Source organism: Salmo salar, chromosome ssa12 (genome assembly GCF_905237065.1).
Source record: "Salmo salar chromosome ssa12, Ssal_v3.1, whole genome shotgun sequence".
NCBI lineage: Eukaryota > Metazoa > Chordata > Actinopteri > Salmoniformes > Salmonidae > Salmo > Salmo salar.
In genome coordinates, this window is record NC_059453.1 from 40,790,196 (window position 1) to 40,806,583 (window position 16,388).

General features: G+C 41.7%; 1 protein-coding gene across 9 annotated transcripts in view; it reads left to right on the plus strand.

Moving 5' to 3' along the window:
• The window catches only part of chd6 (chromodomain helicase DNA binding protein 6), a 132,782-nt gene extending 124,773 nt beyond the window's left edge, over nt 1–8,009 (plus strand). For 5 of the 9 annotated variants that reach the window (XM_045691373.1, XM_014131640.2, XM_014131639.2 and 2 more), the window contains 2 exons: nt 6,123–6,227; nt 6,426–8,003. In XM_045691373.1, coding sequence (XP_045547329.1) covers nt 6,123–6,227; nt 6,426–7,520 — 1,200 coding nt within the window. In that variant the 3' untranslated portion in view covers nt 7,521–8,003. Of the gene's footprint in view, nt 1–6,122; nt 6,228–6,425 lie in introns of all 9 variants that reach the window. The other 4 variants (XM_014131634.2, XM_014131641.2, XM_014131638.2 and 1 more) reach the window with 3 other exon arrangements.
• The last annotated feature ends 8,379 nt before the right edge of the window (nt 8,010–16,388 follow it).

The following is a 16,388-nucleotide window of genomic DNA, read 5'->3' on the forward strand; positions in this document are numbered from 1 at the left end:
CTTAGCTTAGTGATGAACTTTAAGGGCACTATGGTGTTAAACTTTGAGCTGTAGTCAATGAATAGTATTCTCACGTAGGTGTTGCTTTAGTCCAGGTGGGAAAGGGCAGTGTGGAGTGCAATAGAGATTGCATCATCTGTGGATCTGTTGGGGCCGTATGCAAATTGATGTGGGTCTAGGGTTTCTGGCATAATGGTGTTGATGTGAGCCATTACTAGCCTTTCAAAGCACTTCATGAATACAGACGTGAGTGCTACGGGTTGGTAGTCATTTAGGCAGGTTACCTTGGTGTTCTTGGGCACAGGGACTATGGTGGTCTGCTTGAAACATGTTGGTATTACAGACTCAGTCAGGGACAGGTTGAAAATGTCAGTGAAGACACTTGCCAGCTGGTCAGCGCATGCTCGGAGTACACATCCTGGTAATCCATCTGGCCCTGCAGCCTTGTGAAGGTTGACCTGTTTAAAGGTCTTACTCAGATCGGCTACGGAGAGCGTCATCACACAGTCGTCCGGAACAGCTGGTGCTCTCGTGCATGCTTCAGTGTTGCTTGCCTTGAAGCGCGAATAGAAGTAATTTAGCTCGTCTGGTAGGCTCGTGTCACTAGGCAGCTCACGGCTGTGCTTTCCCTTGTAGTCCGTAATAGTTTGCAAGCCCTGCCACATCCGGCGAGTGCCAGAGCCGATGTAGTAGGATTCAATCTTAGTCCTATATTGACGCTTTGCCTGTTTGATGGTTCGTCGGAGGGCATAGCGGGATTTCTTATAAGCTTCCGGGTTAGAGTCCCGCTCCTTGAAAGCGGCAGCTCTACCCTTCAGCTCAGTGCGGATGTTGCCTGTAATCCATGGCTTCTAGTTGGGGTATGTACGTAGGGTCACTGTGGGGACGACGTCATCGATGCACTTTTTGATGAAGCCAGTGACTGATGTGGTGTACTCCTCAATGCCATTGGAAGAATTCCAAAACATATTCCAGTCTGTGCTAGCAAAACAGTCCTGTAGCTTAGCATCTGCATCATCTGACCGCAATACCACTATTGCGCAAGTCACTGGTACTTCCTGCTTTAGTTTTTGCTTGTGAGCAGGAATCAAGAGGATAGAATTATGGTCAGATCTGCCAAATGGACGGCGATGGAGAGCTTTGTACGCGTCTCTGTGTGTGGAGTAAAGGTGGGGTTTTTTTCCCCCTCTGGTTGCACATGTAACATTCTGGTAGAAATTAGGTAAAACTTTTTTGTTTCCCTGCATTAAAGTCCCCAGCCACTAGGAGCGCCACCTCTGGATGAGCATTTTCTTCTTTTCTTATGGCCATATACAGCTCAATGAATGGTCTTAGTGCCAGCATCGGTTTGTGGTGGTCAATAGACAGCTATGAAAAATATAGTTCAAAACTCTCTAAATAAATATTGTGGTCTACAGCTTATCATGAGTTACTTTACCTCAGGCGAGCGAAACATCGAGACTTCATTAATATTAGATTTCGTGCACCAACTGTTATTGTCAAAAATACACAGACCGCCACCCCTTGTCTTACCGGAGGCAGCTACTCTATCTTGCTGATGCACGGAAAACCCAGCCAGCATGTCGTCATTCAGCCACAAATCGGTGAAACATAAGATATTACCGTTTTGAATGTGCCGTCAGTAGGACAGTCTTGATCGGAGCTCATCCAGTTTATTATCCAATGATTGCACGTTGGCTGATAGGACTGACATTGGAGGCGGGTTACCCACTCGGATTCTTACAATGCACCCCGACCTACGACCCCTATATCTCTTGTCTCTTCTTCATACAAATGACGGGGATTTGGGCCTTGTCCGGTGTCTGAAGTAAATCCTTTGCGACCGACTCATTAAAGAAAACAATCTTTGTCCAGTACGCGGTGAGTAATCGCAGGAACTATTTTTGGTCATAAGAGACGGTGGCAGAAACATTATGTACAAAATAAGTTAGAAATAACGTGGAAAAATACACAATGGCACAATTGGTTAGGAGCCTGTAAAACGGCAACCATCTCCTCCGGCGCCATTATACTACTCTACGGACCATTGTTTTCGACCTCATTGCTTGGTTTTTGCTCTGACATGTACTGTTAACTGTGGGACCTTATATGGACAGGTGTGCGCCTTTCTTAATCATGTCCAATCAATTGAATTCAATCAAGTTGTTGAAACATCTCAAGGATGATCAATGGAAACAGGATGCACCTGAGCTCAATTTCAAGTCTCATAGCAAAGGATCTGAATACTTTTGTAAATAAGGTATCTTTTTTTTTTTATATACATTTTCAAAAAATAAAACTATTTTCGCTTTTCCATGAGAGGTTTTGTTGTATTTAAACCATTTTAGAATAAGGCTGTAACGTAACAAAATGTGGAAAAAGTCAAGGGGTCTGAATACTTTCCCAATGCACTGTATATTGTGAATCGCCAAGAAGTTTGAAAAAAAAACAAGATGCAATTTTCAAGCCATATCGCCCAGCCCTACGACAGGCCTGATGGAAACAGCAAATTGTGGACAGCTAGACTTTCCTAAATGTTATCAAAACAAAATACGTTCCTCAGTGGTGGATCATTTTTTGGTCTGTGAATTAGATACAGTGTCTTCACTGTATTCCTTGACATATATTGTGTTGCAGCCTGAATTCAAAATGTATTACATATGTTTTTTTTTAAATCTAACCAATCTACACACAGTACCCCATAATGACAAAGTAAAAACAGTTTTTTTGACATTTTTGCAAACTTATTGAAAGTGAAATACAGAAATATCTAATTTATGTAAGTATTCATACCCGAGTCAATACTTTGTAGAATCACCTTTGGCAGCGATTACAGATGTAAGTCTCTAGGAGCTTTCCACACCTGGATTGTGCAACATTTGCCCATTTATTCTTTCAAAATTCTTTAAACTCTGTCAAATTAGTTGTTGATCATTGCTAGACAACCATTTTCAGGGATTGCCATAGTCAAGTCAAGTCAAAACTGTAACTCGGCCACTCAGGAACTTTCACTGTTTTCTTGGTAAGCAACTCCAGTGTAGATTGGTCTTGTGTTTTAGGCTATTGTCCTGCTGAAAGGTGAATTTTTTGCAGTATTACTTTAGTGCCTTGTTGCAAACAGGATGCATGTTTTGGAATATTTTTTATTCTGTACTGGCTTCCTTTTCACTGTCATTTAGGTTAGTATTGTGGCTCAACTACAATGTTGTTCATCCATCCTCAGTTTTCTCCTATCACAGCCATTAAACTCTAACTGTTTTAAAATCACCATTTGCCTCATGGTGAAATCCCTGAGCGGTTTCTTTCCTCTCCGGCAACAGAGTTAGGAAGAACACCTGTATCTTTGTGGTGACTGGGTGTATTGATACACCATAATACACCATCCAAAGTGTAATGAATAACTTTACCATGCTCAAAGGGATATTTAATGTCTGCTTTTCAAATGTTTTACCCATATGTGTCCTTTTTGCGAGGCAATGGAAAACCTCCCTGCTCTTTTTGGTTGAATCTGTGTTTGAAATTCATTGCTTGACTGCGGGACCTTAAAGATAATTGTATGTGCGGGGTACAGAGATGAGGATGTCATTCAGAAATCATGTTAAACACTATTATTGCACACAGAGTGAGTCCATGCAACTTATTATATGACTTGTTAAGCAAATGTTTACTGCTGAACTTATTTAGGCTTGCCATAACAAAGGGGTTGAATACGTTGTGACTTAAGACATTTCAGCTTTTCTGTTTAATTTAACTGGCAAAAAAATTAAATAAAAAAATACATACTTCCACTTTGACATTATGGGGTATTGTGTGTAGGCGAGTGACAACATAATCTCAATCTCTTTAATCTATTTTAAATTCAGGCTGTAACACAAAATGTGGGAAAGGGGGTGAATACTTCCTGAAGGCATACTATGTGACAAATGGCAGTGGAAATATTTTTTTTGCGCAAATGTTAATAGAATAACCATGTCACAGTAAACTTGCAGTCATGTGATGTTGCGTGTTCCTCCCACAATGACTTGGAAAAGCATGTACAGTGCATTCGGAAAGTAGTCACACCCCTGGACTTTTTACATATTTTGTTATGTTACAGCCTTATTCTAAAATGGATTAAATAAATAAAAATCCTCATCAATCTACACACAATACCGCATAATGACAACGTGGAAAAAGGTTTTTAGACGTTTTCAGACCCTTTGCTATGAGACTCAAAATTGAGCTCAGGTCCATCCTGTTTCCATTGAGCTTCCTTGATGTTTCTACAACTTGATTTGAGTCCACCTGTGGTAAATTCAATTGATTGGACATGAAAGGCACACACCTGTCTATATAAGGTCCCACAGTGCATGTCAGAGCAAAAACCAAGCAATGAGGTTGAAGCAATTGTCCGTAGAGCTCCGAGACAGGATTGTGTCGAGGCACAGATCTGGGGAAAGGTACCAAAAAATGTCTGCAGCATTGAAGGTGACCAAGAACACAGTGGCCTCCATCATTCTTAAATGGAAGAAGTTTGGAACCACCAAGACTCTTCCTAGAGCTGGCCGCCCGGCCAAACTGAGCAATCGAGTTCGAAGGGCCTTGATCAAGGAGGTGATCAAGAATCCGATGGTTACTCTGACAGAGCTCCAGAGTTCCTCTGTGGCGATGGGGGAACCTTCCAGAAGGGAAACCATCTCTGCAGCACTCCACCAATCAGGCCTTTATGGTAGAGTGGCCAGACGGAAGCCACTCCTCAGTAAAAGGCACATGACAGCCCGCTTGGAGTTTGCCAAAGGGCACCTAAAGGACTCTCAGACCATGAGAAACAAGATTCTATGGTCTGATGAAACCAAGATTGAACATCCCCACAGCATGATGGCAGCATCATGCTTTGGGGATGTTTTTCAGCGGCAGGGACTGAGAGACTAGTCAGGATCGAGGGAAATATGAACGGAGCAAAGTACAGAGAGATCCTTGATGAAAACCTGCTCAGGACCTCAGACTGGGGCAAAGGTTCACCTTCCAAAAGGATAACGACCCTAAGCACACAGCCAAGACAATGCAGGACTGGCTTCGGGACAAGTCTCTGAATGTCATTGAGTGGCCCAGTCAGAGCCTGGACTTGAACCCGTTCGAACATCGCTTGAAGAGACCTAAAAATAGTTGTGCAACGATGCTCCCCATCCAACCTGACAGAGCTTGAGTGGATCTGCAGAGAAGAATGGGAGAAACTCCCCAAATACAGGTCTGCCAGGCTTGTAGCATCATACCCTAGAAGACTCAAGGTTGTAATTGCTGCCAAAGGTGCTTCAACAAAGTACTGAGTAAAGGGTCTGACTACTGTAAATGTGATATTTCAGTTTTTTTATTTGTAATACATTTGTAAAATGTTATAAAAACCTGTCTTTGCATTCTAGTTATAGGCTATTGTGTGTCAATTGATGTGGGGGGGAAACTATTTTGAATAAGGCTGTAACGTAACAAAATATGGAAAAAGTCAAGGGGTCTGAATACTTTCCGAATGCACTGTTCAGTTTATTAGGCTGCAGAGGTAATAAGAACTTCACAGGCTGGTGAAAGTGCACACTGAGCTTGACGCTAATTTCCAAATACTTTTTGATGGTCTTAATTTGTATGATGGTGACGGTGTTTGGCTGCCAATTGACAAATACAAATTATCTTGCTTTTATCCATAATTACATCACCCTCTGCATTGTACCCTGTCTGGGAGCTGTTGACTACACCATACAAGAGTTGGCACATTTGTTGTTTATTGCAAAACTTTTTGTGGCAAAACCATCGACTGTTAAAAATGGGATGGAAACACAGAACTTGTTTTTTTATTTGGTAAATGAGGAGTTATTATACGACTAAGTTCTTTTTGATGGAAACATTACAATATTCGCTTGAAAATCTAGCTACTTAACAGGTGAATGAAGACACTTCTCCCCACCCAACTGTACTACTTCACATTGATCAAATACACTCCTTTGATAAGACATAACTTTCAGGAATATGCATGAAATGTAATGTTTGACTTGCTTTGACAAGATAACAACCTGAATTACACACATGCATCAGTTATATTTATGGTATGTGTGTGTACAAATGATTAAGGGCTGTATATTCCTGTTCTGTAGCTTGGGGGTGCTATGGCTCCAGCAATCAAGGAGCTCTCCCGATGGCTGGACGCGAATACTGAGTACTACGTGGCACCCGACTGGGCAGATGTTGTGAAACACTCTGTGAGTAGCATGGAATTTTCACACACTCTCATTCACACAAGTGTCTCGTCAAATAGTTTCATTAGAATGCCATTTTTAATTTGGCATTTCAACATCTTTAATGCAGACAGTTCTCAGAACCTACTGCCTTACAAAGAGTACAGATGTCCTTCAAAACACTTCCTGCATTTTCCTCAAGCTAATGCCTTGTGTTTCCAGGGCTTTCTTCCCGAGGGAAAGTTCACCCGCATACTCACAGAGCCCGTGTGCCGCGACCAAGGGCCCCGCCGCCGGGGCCGTCGTCCTCGCAGCGAGATGCCTAAGCCCCTCCTCTCGGAGTCACCCATGGGCCCACTCTTCATGAACGGCAGCCTGATCGGCAGCATGGACTTGGTCAGCCTCCAGAACCTCCGCAATGTCCAGGGCATCCCACTCACGGGCCTGATGGGATTCCCCCATGGCTTCGCCGTGTCCGCTGGTGAAGATGCCAAGAACGGCCTGAGCATGCTTCCCATGATGCTCCACGGCATACATGGCGCGCCCCACATGTTCAGTGTTCAGGGGCTGATGGGGCAGCCGCCCACCAGCTCCGCTCCCACCTCCTCAGCGGCTGCAGTTACCACAACTACGGCTTCCTCCGCGGCCAGTAGCCCCTCACGAGGCCCCAGTCAGGCGTCTTCGAGCACACAGGCAGATGGCTCCGGCATGCAGTCTGACAGAGAGAGAAAGAGAGAGGACAAGCAGTCGACAGAAGAAAAGCAGCAAGGCGCGATAGGCAGCCACAGCATCGCAGCCATCACTACTGCGGCGGCCAGCAGCAGCAGTGGCGTCAGCAGTAGCAGTGGCAGCCACCTGGCCTTTAACCCTTTCCTTGTTCCAGGGTTGTCCCATGGACTGCTGTACCCTCACATGTTCCTCCCACACGGGGGCATCATGGCGCTGCCAGGCATGCCGTCCGCAGAGTCCTCTGGCAGCCCTAAGAGGAAGAAGAAAAGAACAAGGGAGGAAGGGGTGGTGGAGGAGGCAAGCAGCCACAGCCACTTACAGACGGACAGTGGGCCTCCGAAAACACCCAGCGATGGTCAGACTGGGGAGAGCAAGGTTGACCAGGCCGGGCCAGAGGCTAGGGAGCATCAGATGGAGGACAACGTTCAGGAGGAGGTCACAGGAAACGACTCCCATGCTTCTCCAGAGGTCAACCCAGAGAAGAGCATTGAAGAGGAGAGAGAAACGGAGGAGAATAGAGTGATGGAGGATGAAAAACTGCCTGGAGATGAGGAGAGAGAGTCAAGGGGGGCACAGGATTCACAATAGACTTCTCCCTCTTTCTTACCGTGCAAAAGTGTAAAGTTTGTGGTGTGTAAGTTAATGTTCCTGTAAAGACTTTTATTATCCACTTAATGTTTATAGAGCTCTTGCCCTGTAGCAAACTTGTGATTATGTTATACTGTATATACCCACACATGCTCCATTCAAGAACTTCATGAAAGTGATGGACACTCCTGCATGCAAACACACACTTGCAAGCGACGGAAGGGAGGAACTGCTAATCAGTATTACATGGTTGTCACAGATCAAGCAGCCTTGACGGTCTGCTGCATCATGATCGTGGCACTTTAAAGCTGCAATATGTAACTTTTTGGGCAACCTGACCAAATTCACATAGAAATGTGAGTTATAGATTTGTCATTGAAAGCAAGTCTAAGAAGCGGTAGATCTGTTCTGTGCACTACTTCTATGCTCCCCGTTCTTAAGTTTAGTTTTTGCGTCTTTTACTTTTAGTTTTGTTCACCAGCTTCAAACAGCTGAAAATAAAACATTTTTGGTTATTGAAAGTACACTATCGTTCAAAAGTTTGGGGTTACTTAGAAATGTCCTTGTTTTTTAAATAAAAGCACAGTATAGACATTGTTAATGTTGTAAATTACTATTGTAGCTGGAAACGGCTGATCAATTTAAAAAAAAAAATGTTATATCTACATAGGCGTACAGAGGCCCATTATCAGCAACCATCACTTATGTGTTCCAATGGCACGTTGTGTTAGCTAATCCAAGTTTATCATTTTAAAAGGCTAATTGATCATTAGAAAACCCTTTTACAATTATGTTAGCACAGGTGAAAACTGTTGTGCTGATTTAAAGAAGTAATAAAACTGGCCTTTAGACTAGTTGAGTATCTGGAGCATCAGCATTTGTGGGTTCGATTACAGGCTCAAAATGGCCAGAAACAAAGAACTAGATATTCCATAAAAATAAGCCGTTTCCAGCTACAATAGTCATTTACAACATTAACAATGTCTACACTATATTTCTGATCAATTTGATGTTATTTTAATGGACAATTTCTTTGCTTTCTTTCAAAAACAAGGACATTTCTAAGTGACCCCAAACTTTTGAACGGTAGTGTATATTTCACAACGGTTTAGATTGATCAATGATTCTGTACACAATACATTGCTTATTTTGTCATGTAAATGGAAATTAGACAAACTACTAGAATTTTAGCAAACAGAAAATGGCAGAGCGATTTCTGCATATTGCACCTTTTAAGACGCCTGGTATGTCCTGGATGCTAAAAGGTGAATCTGGGGGCCTATTTGACTGAGGAGGAGGATGTGAAAATATTTTTTCCCAATCAAAATATGCTGACAGCACTCTTGGGTTCAAAGGCAACTACAGTATAGGGCTAGGTTGTGTTCATTAAGGCACGCAATGGGAAAACATTGTAAAACATTTTGCAATGGAAAATGAAAATGTGCGTTTATCGGACAAGTCCAGGTATTCCCTCCCTGTATGTCCGTTTTTTTAATCCATTTGTTGCCTAATGAACAACCCAGAATGATGTAGCTGTCCAGGGACTACTGACCCCCCAGTTTCCTTGGTGTTAACAGGATTATATGAATATCCCCCTAAAGTTGTTTCACATCCGAAAGCCTGAAACGAATGGCAATTTTAATTGAAGGTCCTTCAAAATGTCTTTAATATAATAATTCATTAATAATTATATAATTTTAAAAGCAATGCATGCAAGGTAACTTGCAGCCCCAACTGCTGCAAAGTTATTAATAGGACAGCTTTTGTCCATCCCTATTTGTTTTATTATTGCTGCTTTGTAAACATTTTTAAAGAAAAAGATTATGGCAAATTTAGAGAAAACAATGTTACTATACCCGATCGAGAGAACACATTGAGTACAACAAAAACATTTTATTTGATTATATATATATATATATTAAATGGAAGGCAAAGAACAATCCTGAGGTTTGATAATGTTTTTTTAAATGTTATTCTCACACAGTCACTTTGAAGGATAACCTATTCCCAGTTTCACTGGGACTACTAGTCATGTTATTAGCCGGGCAATAGCTTGGGACTTGGTCAACTGTGCCAGTGCGGGAGCAGTGAAGAGGTGCCATAGACAAATCTGTCACAGAGGGCTCTGTTGAGAGCCAGTGCCTCACCATTGAGGGACAAGCACACAGAGGGTACTCTAGGAGAGAGGGGGGTATGCAAAATGAATCTGTCCATTGCCATCTGTCTGTGGTAGGGAAAGGTTTGTCATTTGATCAGATAGATACTGTGTGTAAAGCAGTCGCAGAGTGCCTCGTTGTTTTAAAGGGTTCGTGGTCTCCTTTTCTTTCCTCAGATGCATTTTAAACTCCTGTACACTAGCTCATATTAATATTTTTTTTTAATGTAAATCTATTTAGCTGTATATTGCTGTTACTTTTGTTTACAAGCACACCACATTTTTAGTTTACAACATATTGGGGCAAATAGCTACTAGCTTCAGTACCAGTGTTTTCTTGTATTTAACAAAAATTGGTTCTGTGAAAGTTCCCAGAACATTCGTTAGGTTGCAGCAAATGTTCTCATAAGACAAAAACTGTACAGTTATGCTGAGGATTATACAATGTTTGTATAAAACATTCGCCTGATGTTGCAAGAAAGTTCCTAGAACATTGAGTTCTCATCATTCCCAGAACGTTGAGTTCTCATTCATCCCAAAAACACTAAAAGAATGTTTTTGGGATGTTATCATCCTAATAATAGATAGAACCCTAACTAGAACTTAATGGGAATCTTTGCTAATGTTCTGGAAATCTTCCCGGTTTGCTGGGCATACTGTACTGTACTACACTAAATGGATGCAAAAGCAGATTTTAATCTAAATTTCATAACAGGGTCTGTTTTTTTATGGGGGGGGGGGTTATGTTTAAGACTTCGCTTCTAAGCGTAACAACTTCTGACTTCACATTTTTGCACAGTGTCTTTTTAGTGAATGTTTACCTGTACCTGTATTCTGTCTATTAATCTTTTATTTGTGCGCGTGTGTGCGTGGATGTGCACACTTATACAACCTGGCCCATGGGGGACATTTCGTTGTTGAGCTGTATTTCTAGCTCGTGTTGCTTTAGCGTCACCTTTCTTTGTTGAAAGACATTATTTTTGCCTTGTCACAACTTTACTATATAATTTATTTGTTTTGCTTTGCCAAACTTTCACCAAATATGACACTTTTTCTTTTTTTAAACTTTGTTGATTATATTAAAAGTAAAATGCCTTATTTAGCTAGTGTTTTATATATATAGATGTTTTGTTACATCTCCATATTGGAAATTATATATAGCAAAGTATTTTGTTTGTTTTAAAATGACCCTTCAAGTGTATGCATACATGCAAAACCAGGATTTGGACTTACTGTGGCATCAGTCAGTGCATTGTTATGAGAGAATCTTCCGATGTTGTTTTCATGGTCCAATTCATACTCCAAAAAGTTAATCAATCGTAAAAAGCACAATATGGAGAACAACAAATTACTTTTCTCATCAGTGCCTCTGAGGTTTGATATTTTCCTCATTTGTCAAAATTCCGCTGATTACATGTATGTACAATGCATATGGAAAGTAATCAGACCCCTTCCTTTTTCCACATTTTGTTACATTACAGCCTAATTCTAAAATTGATAAAATGTATTTTTTTCGTCATCAATCTAAACATAACGAATGCCCCAAAATGACAAAGCAACAACAGGTGCATCCTGTTTCCATTGATCATCCTTGAGATGTTTCTATAACTTGATTGGAGTCCAGCTGTGGTAAATTCAATTGATTGGACATTATTTGGAAAGGCGCAAACACCTGTCTATATAAGGTCGCACAGTTGACAGTGCATGTCAGAGCAAAAATCAAGCCATGAGGTTGAAGAAATTGTCCGTAGAGCTCCGAGACAGGATTGTGTCGAGGCACAGATCTGGGGAAGGGTACCAAAAAATGTCTGCAGCATTGAAGGTCCCCAAGAATACAGTGGCCTCTATCATTCTTAAATGGAAGAAGTTTTGAACCGCCAATACTTTTCAAGAGAGCAATCAGGGCAGAAGGTCCTTGGTAAGGGAGGTGGCCAAGAACCCGACGTTCACTCTGACAGAGGTCCTCTGTGGAGATGGTAGAACCTTCCAGAAGGACAACCATCTCTGCAGCACTACACCAATCAGGCCTTTATGGTAGTGGCCAGATGGAAACCACTCCTCAGTAAAAGGCATATGACAGCCCGCTTGGAGTTTGTGAAAAGGCACCTAAAGGACTCTCAGACCATGAGAAACAAGATTTTCTGGTCTAATGAAGCCAAGATTTAACTCTTTGGCCTGAATGCCAAGCGTCACGTCTGGAGGAAACCTGGCACCATCCCTACGGTGAAGCATGGTGATTGCAGCATCATGTTGTGGGGATGAACGGAGAAAAGTAGCGAGAGATCCTTGATGAAAACCTGCGCCAGAGCGCTCAGGACCTCAGACTGGGCGAAGGTTCACCTTCCAACAGGACAACAAACCTAAGCACACAGCCAAGACAATGCAGGAGTGGCTTCAGGATAAGTCTTTGAGTGGCCCAGCCAGAGCCCAGACTTGAACCCAATCGAACATCTTTGGAGAGACCTGAAAATATCTGCAGCGACTCTCCCGATCCAACCTGACAGCGCTTGAGAGGATCTGCAGAGAAGAATGGGAGAAACTCCCCAAATACAGATGTGCCAAGCTTGTAGCATCATACCAAAGAAGACTTTAGGCTGTAATCACTGCCAAAGGTGCTCCAACAAAGTACGGAGTAAAGGGTCTGAATACTTAGGTGAATATGATTATTATTATTATTTTTTTTATTATAAATGTTCAAACATTTCTAAAAACCTGTTTTTGCTTTGTCATTATGGGGTAATGTGTGTAAATTGATGGGGGGGGGGGGGGGTGGGAACAGTTTAATACATTTTAGAATAAGGCTGTAACGTAACAAAATGTGGAAAAACTCAGGCCTGAATACTTTCCGAATGCTCTGTATATCCAGGCCGAAATCACTAATGCATAAACATCCCTGAACGTATTCAAATCTCATTTCATGTAATCAATGTAAAGGATACCATGCAATTCCTGATTGATCATGTCTGATGAGTGGCCCCTTATTTCACTCAAACGACAAGCTTTTCACATGCTTATATTCACATACGAGGCCTTCAGTTTTCGTAAGGAGGTCAGGGGTGCACAGTATGTATACAACTGAAGTGGATGTGATGTTAACCTATGATCATCCAATTGTAGACATATTCAGCATGTTGGATCCAATATTCCACTAACATTTGCTGAGCAATGTGTCTTCAGATAGACAGGCAAACTGTTTTGGGGAAACTAATAATATCCAACTCGTTAGTTTAATTGATCAATCTTAAAATCTCATCAACACACCAGCCCACACCTATTTCCCATTACTTTGCTTGTATGTGAAAACTTGGAAAAACAACTAATTGGTGCAGTTGAAGGTCAATGAATATTTATTCAGTCTTCATGTCATGAAAATGTTTTTACTGTGTGTTTTCTTTTCAGTTAGTCTTTGGTAATTTATGGTAAAGTCAGATTGATTTCAAGCATGTATCTCATATGTATTTATTGTACAAGTCTTATCTAAGCATTTCCATGTTTATGCCTGGTTTGTAACATCAAAGGGTTCAGAGGGACAACAGTCCCGCTTCTAAGGCTTGCTGGCTCTTTTCAAATTGTAGAATGTGTATTGTATCTTTTTGCCATCACCTGCGGCAAGAATAGTTGAAAAAACAAATGACAACTTGATTTCCTGAAAAAAGTGTAATGCACTTATTAACGTGCCATAGATTGTGGGTCATTGGGATAGGGTCAGTTGTATCCGTGTGAACTTTGGGCTGAATTGTACTATAACCTATTTCTGCTGTCAGGTCAGACACTAGGTGTCAGACCCTATACATAAATTCTGTAAAGTATTTGCACGTCAGGGGAAATATACAGGTTCTGGCTTGCCAATACCATGCTGTGTGTGTTGTGATTGCATGCCTGGACATGCTGGTTATATAGGCCCTGACAATTGCCACAATCCAAGTTACAGAGATGGCAGACCACTCTGTGTGTGTATGCATGCACGCTTCAAGGTTCTGTTCAACAGCTGCTTGAATAAGGACCTTTGACAGATTAGGACATTCATTTTCAGCTCATGCAGTCAAAGCCAGTGTTCACTAAATGGGTGTACTGAAGCTCTAGCTACATTGTGGGAATATCATGCTACAAAACAAAAGTACTGTCTGACATCGGCAACATTCACAGTTGTGGATTACATTTTTTTGTTGAACTAGGTCCAATATTCCCATGTGGACCAATCACTTAACTCAAAACATGGTATGTGATATTTTATTGTGCAATAAAAGATGACTTTCAACTTTCAAGTGAAGGGGTATTCATTTCTCACCATACTGCTAGCAGCAGCTAGCCTGGCTGACGCACGACCCACGTGACTAACACAGTGAACTCAAGTCAAGAAGACTTCAAGAGCATGGCTCAAAAGTATCTCTGCTGGGATGCATTCATTACAGAAACCGTTTACCGTTTAAGAACCAAATGGAGAAAACGAAATGGGGAGGGATCTACCTAAATTTGTCTAATTGAAACTTGTTTTCCGTTTGTTGCAAAACATTTGATCTCAATACAGTTGCAAAAGGTTTTGCAACCGAATCGGCGTAATGATTATACCCATGGTGTCAGCCAAAGGAGCAACTACACAGATGGAACAATGAGACAAATGTTTCACCGGATGTATAAATCTGAAGCATCTGCCTGGCATTTCAAATCACCACCAAATTTTCTCATCGATGAAACATTTGATTTCAATACAGTTCTGTTCCGAAAACCAAAATCTGTTAAGAACAGTGGACTAAGTTTTGTAGACTTTAACCTTTGCCAAAGTTTCTAAAAATTGTATTTAGAAAGAGTGCGAGGACAAATGTAGTTATTGCACATGCACACTTCACAGAGTAGGCGTACCCTAATGGAAATATGAAAATAAATGCTATAACGCGCCAACAAGAAATAGTAATGGCGTCTTTTTGTAGGTACTAACTCCACCATGGTTCGTTGGGGAAATTTAGTTTTTGGATAAATGCCTGGTAAACACAGGCTTAGGAGATCGTATATGTTTTGTGCGACTCTTCATCAGGTAAAGTCACTTTTTGTGTATTTTGAAGCATTTATGTGATAAGAAAAGCACAAAGGCTTCATAATTCATAAAGGTTATGTTAAGTGACATCTCAGAACAAAACGTAATATCTCTTATGTCTGTGTTAACCACAGACCTTATTTTCAACATTTATCCCAAAACCTTTCCCCATAGGGATGGTTGAATGAACAAGAGGTAACTCATTTTCAGGTTTTAGGACTACAAACTGATGCCATTCCTGATTCTCCAATGGGAGTGCAATATAGGCTATTTAGTGTGTTCTCCAGGCCTCGAATTTCCCAGTGGCATACCGTTGATGCCCCCTAAAATAAATCCATGCCTCGTGACCGCTGTGCCCTTGGGCTGAATATAATTATACACTCTACAAAAATATAAACGCTACAGTGTTGATTCCATTTTTCATGAGCTGAAATAAAAGATCCCTAAAATTTTCCATACACACAAAAAGCTTATTTCTCCCAATTTTGTGCACAGATTTGTTTACATGCCTGTTAGTGAGCATTTCTCATTTGCCAAGATAATCCATCCACCTGACAGGTGTGGCATATCAAGAAGCTAATTAAACAGAATGACCATTACAGAGGTGCACCTTATGCTAGGGACGACAAAAGGCCGCTCTAAAATGTGCAGTTTTGTCACACAACACAATGCCAAAGATATCGAGTTTTGAGGGAGCGTGCAATTGGCATGCTGACTGCAGGAATTTCCACCAGAGCTGTTGCCAGAGAACCATGTGTAATCATGCCAACCCAGGACTGCCACATCTGTCTTTGTCACCTGCGGGATCATCTGAGACCAGCCACCCGGACAGCTGATGAAACTGGGTTTGCTCAACTGAAGAATTTCTGCACAAACTGTCAGAAACCGTCCTCACCAGGGTCTTGACCTGACTGCAGTTCGGTGTCGTTACCAACTTCAGTGGGCAAATGCTCACCTTCGATGGCCACTGAAACGCTGGAGAAATGTGCTCTTCATGGATGAATCCTGGTTTCAACTATACCGGGCAGATGACAGATCGTGTGGGTGAGCGGTTTGCTGATGTCAACGTTGTGAAGAGAGTGCCCCATGGTGGCGGTGGGGTTATGGTATGGGCAGGCATATGCTACAGAAAATGAACACAATTGCCATTATCCAGCAACTTCGCACAGCCATTGAAGAGGAGTGGGACAGCATTCCACAGGCCACAATCGACAGCCTGATCAACCATATTGTAACGAGAATTTTCAATCCCAATGGTGATAAGTAAACAATCATTTAGGCTTACACCAATTCCCCGAGGTTTGTAAGACCCTGGGTTTAATAATAATTAGGCAAAGTCTCAGATTCTGCAAAAGGTTAATTATTTATTCAGAGAGTACTCTGAAGTCAAAAATGAGAACACAGTCATTTTATAACTCACACACACCAGTAGAAACTCCACCTCCCTTTAGGTGGGCTGTATTTTTCCACGATACTAACACATAATTTCTCATTATCCTCTAGCCATTCCTAACAGTTACTCCCCCTTACCTAAGTTGGGGAGGCCTCTTTCCTGTTATTTGGTTTCAGTTATCACAAGTCGACAGTTCAGTTGGCCTTGAATGTCTCAACTCTACCCAGCTCATATTGCGAAATAGTAACACAATGGTCTAGTCACACACATTATGGAATGACTCTAACA